At 38.1% G+C, this 13,536-nt stretch overlaps 1 protein-coding gene across 3 annotated transcripts in view; it reads left to right on the top strand.

Annotated features, from left to right (window-relative positions):
• CDH13 (cadherin 13) overlaps positions 1 to 13,536 on the top strand; it is a 398,606-nt gene that overhangs the window by 364,564 nt on the left and 20,506 nt on the right. For all 3 annotated transcript variants that reach the window (XM_072346191.1, XM_072346192.1, XM_072346190.1), the window contains one exon: positions 6,453 to 6,595. In XM_072346191.1, the coding sequence (XP_072202292.1) occupies positions 6,453 to 6,595 (143 nt within the window). The remainder of the gene's footprint in view (positions 1 to 6,452; positions 6,596 to 13,536) is intronic.

The following is a 13,536-nucleotide window of genomic DNA, read 5'->3' as shown; positions in this document are numbered from 1 at the left end:
CAGGAGATATTTCACAGCCCTGCTGCTCATTTAGCATACAGCCATACTTCCAATAACAGCATTTCAACCTAAATTCGAAGCCATGCATTTGGCATGACCGTATATTTAATGGGAAAAGACGGTTAACTATGCTTAGTTCACCATTTCAGTGTACAAGTCAAATACAGGGAATGGAAAGTGCAAACATAACAGTTCGGATTTAAGTTTTTTTGAGTTTTTATTGGCATCATCTTATGGAGGTCATTGGGCATCTCTCAGCTCTGTCTTAATAGAGTATGGGTGATGGTTTTGTGAAATCACAAAGTTTGACGTACAGAAGAGATTTTCTGAAGGCTTTTGAGATTCAGCAACCAACATGTATGGCTCTGAAAAACCTGAAAGAGATCTTCAATGTGATACCAGCACTTGTTTCTCTTAGGTAATGTCTTGGCCTGTAGGTTTTGAGATGATTAAATGCTTAGATTTTCTTAGATTCAGTAACATTAATACTTATGCTTCTGTTTTCCCCATTATATTAAATCCTACAGCTGCTTTTTAGTCATTTAGGGTCATGTCCCAGTATGGTGGACAGACATCTGTGCTAGCTTTAAGCTGGTGCTAGCCATGATCTGTCATGGAGAGTACTGAGCTCAATGCAGGTTTTTTTCTTCCCTGTTCATTCATACTCCATGGATGAAAAGGAAATTGCTGAAGAACTAATTCATCTAGCTGACTCTGTAAGGCTGCGGGGTGTTGCTGTATCAACTTATGAGTGTCTTATTAATTGGGTGACAAACTAATGGCCTTTACTCAGCATTGATCTCTATCAGCTGTCATGAGTATTTACCATTATCAGTTCCCATACACTGCCTGACCATTATTCTGGTCCCTCATATGTAAACCTGAAGTGTCTATTAGCCAGCTGTTCTGTGGACAAACCATAGACCTATTGCAAGTGGCACATGGAGCTATTAATATGTCACATATACATATTGGTATATAATATAACGTATCATATATTGATATTATATATTATTATGTCTACAAGTAGATTGATATGCCTGTTGCATCCCCTTGGGAAGCACAAGACCCACAATTCAGATACAAAACTGTTGTGATGGAAGCAACAAGGAATATGGGAATTAAAAAGTGCCAGGGTAGCATTGTGTATCTGTTTACTAACAGCAATGCAGTTATCTATGTACAGAAAGCAGTACTGATTAATTTTTGCCCCTATCTCTCCTAGCACATAGCCATTTACCTGCTGACATGCTTTTGTTATTTCAGGCAGTTTTATTTGAATTGCTAATAGATTATGGAAAAAACTTAGCTTTGAATTATTACTCAGATACGCCTGAAAACAGAACACCCGAAGCAACAGCAGAGTTACACTGAAATTCTTGTGATCTTGTGCCCATAGCAGTACTGATATAGTTCTGACAATACTGCCATGCCACCTGCATGTACTCATTTAAAAGGAGCTGGAAACTAAGGCACAGAATTGTTGGGACAGACCAGTGCCAGCTGCATTGGGGCTGTATGGTGGGCATTGGTTGTTTGTTGGACTGCAGACCATTGCTGACTGTTGTAGGAGATGCTAACCTGTGTGATGCCCACATGCAGGCTCAGACCCAGGCATTCACTAACTGAACAGCACCCTGCTTGCCTCTGAGTTTAGCTCACACAGAAGGATGTGTCGTATGGATCTCAGTAGAAAATGTAGAACTTCTCAAGAGTTACAAAGAAAGAAAGATGTTCTTCTATTAAGAAAGATCCATTTCTTAATGCTTCAGAGGTTATAGGACCTTTTGATATCCAAATGGGAAGGCACAGGTGGAAGTAGTATTGAAAGGAGGCATGAAAAGCCGAGTGACTAATTGAGTTCCTTCATAAATGCTGACTTATGTCTTCCTCAAGCTAATGTGATGAGTAACTCCTACCGGTGACTGATTTAATTGCCAGAGATTTTGTTAATGTGATGAATTCAGTTATGCCCAGTAATGCCTCCTTGCTACTGTTAGGGCATGCTGTGTCTTTCACTGCCATAATTAGTGAAGGCAAAAGATGCTGGTGATTCAGTGGAAAAGATGTTACGTGGTGGGAAGGTAGTCTTGATTGTTCAGGTTGAATTGGTATCATGAGATGAGATTTGTGTCAGCTTGATTTAAAGATTTATAATGTCTGTGTTTGGAGGATTTTTCACTCAGAGACAAAATGAAGGTCTCATGCTGAGCTCCTAAGCTCAGAAAACACAAAGTTACCTGCCTTGCTAATCAGTTTACTTGAGAAGATCATGAAGAGCTCATGGAAAGAGTTCAGAGACTGCTGTTATATGCTACAGTCCCAGCAGGAACAAAACAGATATGGTAACTTCAACATGCCCACCTAATTGTAGGTGAAATGCTATGGATTGAGAAATGTGAATGATGTGAATGCCTTCCATTCAGAATAGAAATGTGTGTTTGTACTTCGTAGGGGAAATGTTGGGTATATTCAACCCTGATATATTTTCCTTATGTCAGTAGGGCCAGAATCCATAAAAGCTGTGAATACAAATGTATGAATAAGCTTTGTTACATTTCTGATACTGACTCCTTCCAGTCAGACTGAACAGATTGAAATGCTATGAAAATGGTTGCTATCAATATTTTGACACTTCGAGTTTCACCCAGGACCAGTAAGCATACACATGCTCACACTGACACATGCACATAGAAGAGAGAATGAATTTGGAATCATCTGGTTTTATCTCTATTTTAAATGTGGTTAAAAAAAAAAAGGAGTTAACTGTACAATTTGAAAATGACAGTGATGGTTTTTTCTGCATGTTCAGAAAGCTATTCAAATTACTCTTTTCTGCTCTGCCTACTCGTTGCCGACTCTGCCTAGTCGTTGCTTTATGTTCTCAGTCCTTTAGCAATCTTTTAGTAATTTTATCCTTTCTAAAGCTTCTCAAGGCAGAAATACATCCTTACCGTTTTAAAGCTATGACTTGGTGTTGTGGTTTAACCTGGCAGGTGGCTGAACACCACACAGTCGTCTGCTCCCTCTCTCCTTTCCCACTGGGATAAAAGAAGAGAATTGGGGACTCGTACATTGAGATAAAACTATTTACTCATAGTTACTAAAAAAGGGTAATAGTTACATATTCATATGTATTAGTTTATATAAAGAGTGATGTGGAAGCAGTTGCTTACCACCCACTAACCCATGTCCAGCTAGTCCATGAGCAACACAAGAGAGCAAGATGAACTCACACTCCTTTCAAAACTCTTTCTACTTGACATCTTCTGCCTTGCTCACTAGTTAGCCATGGTGACATCTTGCTGCCTGTAGCCTGCAGTTCAGACTCTAGCTGCAAAGTCAGATACTTCATTGGGCCAATACCACTGAACCACTTCTGTTGCATCCTGTTAGTCTCTGTACAAGGTGAGATGAGCAGTGCCCAGATGAACAAGGCTGAAGAACTGCCACCCTTCCCAGCCTGTCCAGCTTGCTCACCTAACTCCTGCCAGTGCCACAAAGCAAGCTCATTCAGTATGGATTTGGCACCTCTCTTTCCTGTTGTGATGATACTCAATATGTTCAAAATGCCTCATTTTGCCTTGCTTGTTTCTGTTATAGCAAAGGGCCAAGACCCCTTGACTCCACATGGGAAAATTCTGGCAACTACTAAGCTCTGGCAGTCCTTGCCAAGAGCAGCATCTGACTCTGCTCCTAGATGCCTGGCTGCTCTCCTTGACCCCTTGGGCTATTTGACTGTTGGCTGTGAAACTACTGTTGTGGCTAATGCAAGGTTGTGGTTCTGAAAATCTCCATGTCTACATTATTAGCTCTATTCTATGTAATAGTTTTCTGTGCAAATCAAGCTGCCAGCCACAGCCACCAAGCATGTCTGCTAGCCACCCCAGGAGGCGTCCTCTGAATTATTTACCTGCATTACAAGATGGGAAAGATGACATTTATGCATTTAAAATCATTTCCATATATTTGCTGTTTTATTGTAGTTCTGCATCAAATAGTCAAAGGACATAGATTGATTTGTATTCCCTTCTGCATCTACAGCCACTCTGCATCTGTTCATAATTCTATAGCTAAGGTATACGCTTCCCAGCAGGTAATTTCCAGGGAATTGTTTCTTCTGCTTCTTTTGCAATACCTGCCTTACAGATAATGCCAGGGCATGAACCTTGTGCAAGCAGATAACAGCCATACAGGCTACACCCACTCACCCATGCTCAGGTGTTCATATAAGCCTCAGAGACTGTGATCTCTTGATATGGTTTAATTAAACACAAGAAAACAAAGAAACTCCACAAGGCAGCGCTAAATTTCACTACTGCAACATAGAATAAGTCTAAAATAAGCAGTAATTGACATTCCAGAGGACACAGGCTTGTATACATCCATACAGATATATCAACGTGCTTTTCAAAACAGAGTGGGTGCAAGCAGGCACGTAAGTTCATGTTTAACAACCTAAACATGGTCTGATTTTTAAGACTGCCACATATGAGCAGATCCCACCAGAGTCAAACATAAAAAGTGAAGTTCTGTGTTTCGTATTTCTGTTTTTTATGGTGCTTTTTTCTTGATGAGTTTATCCTACATCTTTTGCTAGCAGAGTCCTCAAAAACAAACACACAAACAAAAAAAGCCACGGAACAATTATCTTGGCTCTACTGCAGTGTGCTCACAATAAGTAAAAAATGTGGGAAAGACAAAGTGCTACTTTCACAATATCCTGTGCCAAATCACAGGTTATACAATTCAGTGTTTTATTTGCACAGCCATCAGTGCTTTGTAGAGCAATCAGGGAAGATAATGCAATCCATTTTAAATCCTCATTACTTTAAAAGTGTTGAATCTTCTTAAATTGTTTCAGGGTTAATTGAGAATTTGCAGTTTTACAACGGAGTGTGAATTGTGTGGGTTGCCCTGGTTTCATGTGTTTGTGCGTATCTTTGTTGCAAAGTTATAAAAACAACAGTAAAAAATACAAGTGAAATAAAGATCTGTGTTGCTACCAATCTAGCAACTTGTTTTTACAGGAGATAAAGCTCAGCTATTGATTAGTTCAGATGGTTAGGTGGAGGGACATGTTGTGTTGATGGAATGTCTCACTTCATGTTAGCAGTTGCCTTTGCTTCTTCTTCGTATATTGCCTAAGGGATAGTTTCTGCTTCTGGGGAAGGAAGCCAATGGTTTAGAAACTCTCAGTGACTTCTGTTGGAACATAAGCAAGCCATGTGTTTTGAGAGTCTTAGTCAAGAACAGTATTCACATAGCCAGTGTATATTACCACCTCATACTTATGAAATGAGAGTATCCTATTGACCTCTGGAGTATTATTTCCGATTCTGAGTTGTTGCTGGGATGAGGGCTGGGAGGGGACCCATTCTTCATTTCATTAAAATGACTTTTGGATAGCGACATAGCAGAAGTTTTATAGGCCTGAGACAAGAACTGAGACTGCAGAGGCAACTGGACAGGACAGATGACATTGCCCCTTCATTGTTAGAGATGGTAACAGACTTGCCTTAGTTTGTTAGAGGGATCTAGCAATTGATAGTGACTCTTTTCCTCTTCCTATTTCTTTGGAAATAGACCAAAACAAGCCTCTGAAGTAGGAATTCAGTGACACCACGTCTCTGGTTGGCCTGCAGTTGTTCTCCTCTTCTAGCAGATACTATTTTCTTTCCTATTACCTGCTTCATTTTTTCCTCTCTACCAATCTGTTACATTTGTTTACTTGATCAGAAAGTAGTTGCATGCCTATGTTGTAATGCCTTTCCCATCATATTGATCTAATTGCTACAACGCCTATATCAAATTAATAGAAGCAAAAAACTACGGATCAAAAACTGCAGAACAAATGCATGCAAACAGAGCATCTGCATACAGCCAGCTCCTGAGTCAGACCTACTGAATCAAAACTCTCTTTTTGATATCACACCTCACATTTTACTGCATCTCCAGACCCATCCTAAATAATTAACTGCAAGGAAAGAAAAAACACTTGGAAAAGCAATAAAAGTAAATAAATTCTAATCCAAGCAGAACCTGGAGTCTAGAAGAAGAATGTGAGAGGATTTATGAAGTCCGTAAATAACCACTGCTACTGCAGAGGCCCACTAAAAGCATTCAGATACTTTAGCTGTGTAACACTCCTAAGACTCTTAGGAGGAAGCAGATCCTATATAATGTTTCAGATATTGATTTCTCTGTGAAGCTCTGGGGCTTCTGTATCCAAAGGTATTGGCTCAAATCTGTGTTTCTTTGTCAAATGAACTTAACAATAATGTTCCATCTCAAAAGGAAAACGCCAGGTTTAAGTTGTTGGGCTTTATTTGAAGTCTTAAGAGATCCACCCCATAGAAGCCTATGACTGAAAAGGCACATTCTTTTGTAGAAATGCAACTGCTTTATTTCTAAATATACAAATTGATGATGATTATTTCCTTTTTACCCAGGTATTCAGTTTACAAGGATCCAGCAAGCTGGCTAGAGATTAATCCTACCAATGGTACCGTTGCCACCACTGCCATCCTGGATCGGGAATCTCCTCATGTTCAGAATAACGTATACACTGCTCTCTTTTTGGCAATAGACAGTGGTGAGTAACTATTATGGACTGTATTCACTCATTATATAACTGACTGTTTTCTCTGTTTGAAAGGTACACATGCATAGGGTTAAGCACTTTGTTAGCTGGCCATCTGAAGGTACAAGAGGTCACTGCAATAACAAAAAACATCAAATGCAGAGCGAATTTGATTTAAGGTTACATCTCAAATACTTATTTCTATGCTGAGATCTCAATGAGAGATATAAACAGCATTTGAATGTTCTTGGAAAGCAATAAATCGTCTTTATCAGAGTTAATTTCTTCATAATATTTGAGCAGTTAGTAAGCCTAAGGCACCTAAATTCCAATAACAACTTGTCCCTGATATGCTGAATTCTATTCTACTCAATGCAGTGACAGTGGCAATAAAAACCTAAGTAAAAACCCTTGTTAAAATGCAATATTTTTTAAATATTATGAGGATTAAAGTTCCTTCTGTCAAATATAATCAGAATTAAACTATCTACTGAAAATTCAGTAAGCGCCTTTTGGAGCATAAAGAGAAAATCCGGAACGTTTCTGCAAACCTCCAGAGCTAACGGTGCAAAATAAATAACAGATTTGTCCGTAATATAACAGCTAATATGGTACCGTTTTCCCACAGCTGCAGCTGGTTTAGTCCTGGTGATGAACTGCAGAATGTTCTTTTTAAGAGAGCAATTCTGTGTTTTTGTAACCATGTGACTCAGGGAACGTTTGTGGGGCCTGATTGGGGGGGGAGTATCTTCTTATATATAAAAGATAAACATTCTGCTGATAATTTCCTTATCATTCATAAACATATCTTTTCCAGGGAAATTTCCATAGCAAAATGTAGCACTAAACTTATCTCCGTTTTTAACTTGCTATCAACTAAAGACATTTTAAATGCACCTTAAAACAGGAAATATCACCTTAGGATGAAAGTAACATTCTGGTATAATATTCCGGAAGGATTATCGAAAGAATGAAGTTTCACATGTTTTAAAGGTGGAGTCAGATACCCTCTAAGAGAGGAGGCGAAAGACTCAGCTATAAAATGTTGAGTTTTTCCTACTGTGGGAATCAGTCCGTATGAAGATGGATTTTCCTTACTTTGGGGTAGATGTTTATCTTACTCTCAGCACAGTAACACTCATTGCTCGGCCATTCTAAAGCAGGAGACTTACTGCTCAGTGAACCCTCTTCATTCCCAGAACTTTATCCATGCTGGAAAAAGGAGGCAGAGGTGTCTAAAAGGTGCACTACACCGCAGAGCAAGAGAGGACGTGGTTACATGGGTTGGACACAAAGGAATCATGTTCAGCTGACATACTGAGTCAGCATCTAATTCTAGCATCTGTTGTGCCTATTTCTAATTTGGTAGTCCTGTTAGCACGGGAGCTAATCTACTCCAACATTATTGACTTATTTAATGAAGTAATTAGAAACCACATGTGTGCATTTAGTACTGGCATGCTAAGGTGCCAGTAATGGTCATTCAAACATGATGTTCACTGTGCTGTGCATCTGTGAGCTGTGTGTTGATTTTTAATGGTATTTATAATGTGGCAAGATTCTAAAATGAAATACAGATTTGGACGTTAGTCCTTGCAAAAGGACCTTAGTCCAACATGAAAAGGACAAATTGTTTTCTGCTGGTATTCATAGCATATAGAATATATTAGCTCAAGGGATTCAGTTATCCATCATATTCCATCACCGCCTGTTTTTAAAATGACCACACACTGGTATCTCATTTCAGCTGTAGAGGCAGCTGAAGGCAAACTCCTGGTGGTACTTCTTTTTTCTTCCCATTCCACTGATATCAGTGGAGAAGCTGTTACTGGGTACTCCAGGCACTGACTGCTGGTTATTACCCTTCGGGGCTGGGGACAAATGGAGAGGTGATTTTCTGTTTAGTAAAATGTTTGAGATTTCAGCCAGAAGTAAATCCAGGAGCTCCATGGTTGGTGGTTCTTTATATAAAATCCATCACAGATCTTTTTTTTATCAGTAAATCACAAAAGCTTTTTTTATTTGTAGGATGGCAATCATGAGAGAATTATTTGAAAATGAAGTCATCCCAGTGCAGAAAATAATACATTTATTATGTTCTTCTTGAACTTGATACTATTATCCAATTAACTAAAGAGAAATGTAGCTAAGCATGAACTATATTACATCTGCTCTAAACAGTTCCTGTGCATCCCCAAACTTAATTTAAACAATGCATAAGAGCACATTTGATGGACACTATTAATTTTATAGATAATGAAGTTTGACCTTTTATTGAGGGAAATTTCATGGTAAAAAGAACTTTTTGGAATGAATATCCCAACTTGCTCTGTACTTTTGATTTCAGTAAAGGTCAAGGTAGTGTCTTAAGAATTTGAAACCTCTTTATTAGAGACTTGTGTGGACACAGAAGTCTCTGGTCTATTAAAGAAGAAATTAAATAATGGTAGGAAATATCATGAAGCAGACTTCACACATTGAAGTGTCATGAACTGTGTTTAATCTGAGAATGAGCTCATAACAGGACAAAGTCAGGTTTATGCAAACTTAGTTTCACTCAACCTTATCAGGGGTTATCAGGATTATGAAAGGTGCCAATAGTGGTCACAGTTTTATTTCCTTTATTCATCATTCTAATCACTAAAAACAATGCAGTATCATATGCATAGTTATTGGGAGTGTCTGTATAAACCACTCATATATAGGCAATAAATGACTTGAGTCTGAGATACCTGCTTGGATCAGACCTTCCAGGTGAGTTGCTGTCTAACTATGTTGTACAGATCCTGTTACGTTCTGGAGCAGTTGAGATGACTCTCATAAAGCATAATGCCTGTTTGTTTTTCTCATGAAGGCTGTCGTGCTAAAAACTCCCTTGGAATTGTTCTGTTCCCATTATGTAAACTCTCCAGGTCTTTAGAAGAAAAGTTTTGGTTCCTTTAGTTTGCTTGATACATGGAAAACCAGCTGTGCAGGTCAGGTAGGCAAAGCTGCTGGTGAGAAATGTGGAAGTGCCGATGTGCAATCTGACTGACTCATTTAAATCCTGATAGCGCACCAAAAGGAAAATGAGAAGGTGAGTCAGGGTCTAATTTTCACTTTTTTCCTTGTTTCCAAGGACCAGCTGAAATACTCTCAAGCATCAGTTGTGCAGTTCTTCATAGTCCTAATCATTAGAAGGAAGAATTGTCATTCTGTACCATGTGTAATGAACGGAAGCAGACAACAGCTAGGAAATAATTGAGTGACAAAGAGATGTGTCACCATTTGCAAATAGCATTCTTCCTTACATGTACCTAACCTGTCTCCTGGCTTCATGGTGTACATAATTAAATTACCACAGATTGATTCCACCTAAAACATGCTATTTTTGAAGAAATCAGGCAATTAGTTGCCATAGCAACCCAATTAAGCCAGTTTTATACCCCTTATCTTAATTGCTGTATTAATTGAGAAAATAAGCGGAATACTTATCCTTTTCTTGCCATTTTAAATTTCAGCAAAATATGAATTGCACGCAAAATATTGTTTTAATTTGTCACCATGGACTCATGATTAGAAAAAGAAATTAGAATGCTGAAAACAGTATTTAAGACGGATGGCATATGTCAGTAGCAATTTGATATGCTGAAAGAGCTGTGCTCTTTTGAAATGTAATTACTCAAAAATAGGATCTGCATATATTATGGGAGTGAATGAACGAAGCGTCGCAACTTTTGGAAAGTATTTTATATGTTCTGGAGGAACAAAAAATGGATACGTCAATGTGTATTTATAATACAGGGAATTTCAACTTCATGGGAAATTTGGGACCTCTTTCATAGGAAATGTCAGCGTGGCATTTATAAGGCCAGATTTCAAATATGTCAGACTTTTGAGCAGCACACCCAAATCCCGATATTTTCCCACTCTATTGGTTCCATTTAGTTTCCTTGAACCGTTAATGGAGTTCAGCTGGAACGCAAAGCATAATGGAGCACGGCTGTCGGAATGGGATTTACGCCTGCAGTGAGTACCTGCTGCCAAATCACCTCACGTGCACACAGTCTGATGAGAAGAACAGTGGACGGAGGCAGAAAAGAAACGGGAGGGAGGAAACTGAAATTTCAGTTCAGATTTTTATGGCAGTATCATTAGAGAGCATGAGGTGTTGTTTCTCACAGTCTATATTTGAAGTGCAATCACTTAAAGACAGAGCCTATAACACAGCCTGACTGCGTCCTGCACAGCCTGGCTTTGGGAATTTCTGAAATACTCCTTTCATTCTTTGTTCTCCTCCTGTCTTGCTCTAATAAACAGAAGGAAGCAGCTTCTCCTTTAGGTAAATGTGAAGCTGAAAGTAGAGAAATGAGTAAAAAATCCACATCCAAGGGGAGATCTTAGGCAGTCTGACATTTTATGGTTAGTTACATAGGAGTAAAATGAAGGGAATTCTGTAGATACCACTGTGAATGTTCAACTTGACCTTCATGTGATTATGATCCAGATGTGGTTTACAGAAGTTTCAAGAGAGAAGGCTTCATTGATGATGGGGCAGAGGAAATGTAATTGTGACAGATATTAGAGAACTCACATTTTCAAAGGCTGTTTTTAGGCTCAAACATGAAGAATAATTGTTCTTTCTGTAATTGATCAAACACTTCCTTCCACCTCCTCATTCTGTATCTGTGCAACTGTTAGCCCAAAGAAAAGTCTCAGCAGGTAAAAGAAGTTGAAATGGAGCTTTGTGGTTACATAAATGATAGCAAAAGTGGAGTAACAACCACTGCTAAATGGTAAACCATAAATATCATAGTAAAATTGAGAGCAAATGAATTTCCATTCTGTCAGTCTGAGAAGAAATCTATATGGCAGAGATACCCTACATGTCTGGCAGAGGACAAACTGCTTGCTCAAGGAATTGAATGGCCTTGTAATTTTTACATCATGGCATAGAAGGACATAGATAACATGTATTAATTTGATGGTGCTGGGAGCTTAATTTAATAAGAGGAATTGAGTTTTAAATTATTTATTGTACTGCAAAGGCATTTATACATAAATGTTCCCTTGTGGTAATGACCAAGATACAAAACATCAGTGTTTTAAATATAGGATATTTCCCATCTGTAACTTTTCATGCCATTGGGTGAACTTGATAAACTTAAGTGAATACTCTCAGTCACGCATCTTAATGTTTTCAGGTTTGTGTCTGGGGTTTTCCTTGTTAGTTAATTACCAATCCTTTGTTCCTTAGCTGTGCCACTAAACAAATCATATTATTTACAAGTAAATTGACTTTCATCTAATTTAGACAAAGCTAATTTTCACATTGCATGTGGAGAAGTATTTCTTTGTGCAGTTGATAATACTTCCTTGTGCAACTTGTTCTGGTTTAGATCAAGTCAAGTTTGATGTCAAAACAGAAAGAAGCTAAATGAGAAAGGCAGTCATAAATTAAACAAATGCCAATTAGTTGAAAAAGTATTATTCCCCCCCCTTTTTTTTGTTAGCTCATAAAATTCTTTAAACCTACAAATAGAAAACAAAAACTATATTATGTGTGTATGTCAGACATTCCAAAGAGGGAAACTTGGAAAGCTCAAGGTGGGATGAGAAATACTGGTTTAACTGTTTTAGGGTCTTGTTGAGTAACAAATATCATTTTAAGCAGCAGTGTTCAAGTAGTTGTTTTGGATACATCCTCAAAAACACGTAAGGAATACCCATTTTTCACTTTCAAAGATAATCTAAACTCGCTATAATGTCAAACGTCAAAAAGTATTCATTCTCTAAATCCTAAATATGTTTTGAATGTTGTAAAATGCAGGTAAGGTAATATAATCTGTTCTTGGTATTTGAAAATTGGAAATGGAAAGCTGCAACTAAAAAAAATAATCAGCCAAAAAGAGACCCGCAGTCGCTTCCTAAGCTTCCATTTGAATAGCCCTAAAAATGAAGTTCTTGACTTTCACTTTTAGTGGTATTTGGTTTCAGATGTGTCCAGCACGGTAAGAAAGTCTCTCCCCTATGTGGTATTAGCCAACTCTGCATTTCTGCTCTCACTTCAAATACATGAAAGCAGTTGGCATTGAAAGATACCTTGATAAACAGTTCCTTAATTCCGTTTCAAATCAGTATGAATATTGGTTTTAATTTCATGAAGCAGAGCTTGGATGTGTTAGAAATCCATGCGCAGCATCACATTTCTGTTTAGAAACTAAAAAGGGGAACATGAAATGGCTCTGTATGTCCATAAAAATGTTACGCTCAGATTAAATGCATCATCAACCATTCAGCCACAATTGCTTGTTAGACATGCCATTTTAAGCAAGCCTTGATACTTAAGAGAAATGTCATCTTAATCCATGGTCATCATTGTCCACAATCGGTATCTTTTAAGAATCTGACTGCCTGATTTGCAGTCTCGTTTGAGTAGTTAGATGTCTAAATGCCATCATTGTTCCTATGAGAACTTTCTGGAGCAAAAACTGAATTTCAGTTTTCAAATCTCTTGGCCAGGTTTTTCTTCAGAGTGCTTATAATGTAAGACATTACTAATAATTCTAATACAATTTTGTGTAGCTCTTCGTTATAATACAAGTACATAGAATTATAGAAGTGCAGGATTTCTTTTGATGCTATCTTTTAAAATAAAGGCAGCAATATGGTGATTTATGCTGAAGGTACCTAAATCCAGTTTAACATTGACATCTTCTAGTAACACTCTTTTGTTTTACAGATTCTAGGTGACAGACAGTAGATCCCATCACATCTTATGCTGGTCTCTAACTCTTGAAATAGAACTACTTTTGTGTTAGTCTATATTGTCCTCGTTGCATCTTACAGCATCACTAACTGCTGCCTAACGAAGGACTGCTATCAGGTTTTTATGTGGTCTAATGCTAGGAGATGAAGATATTTCCAGTCCCAATGCACTACAAATAAATGTAACATAGATTTCCAATTGCATC

Source organism: Excalfactoria chinensis, chromosome 11, assembly GCF_039878825.1.
Source record: "Excalfactoria chinensis isolate bCotChi1 chromosome 11, bCotChi1.hap2, whole genome shotgun sequence".
Taxonomy (NCBI): domain Eukaryota; kingdom Metazoa; phylum Chordata; class Aves; order Galliformes; family Phasianidae; genus Excalfactoria; species Excalfactoria chinensis.
Note: the sequence above shows the minus strand (reverse complement) of the source record. Positions and strands in the feature narration are given on the sequence as shown.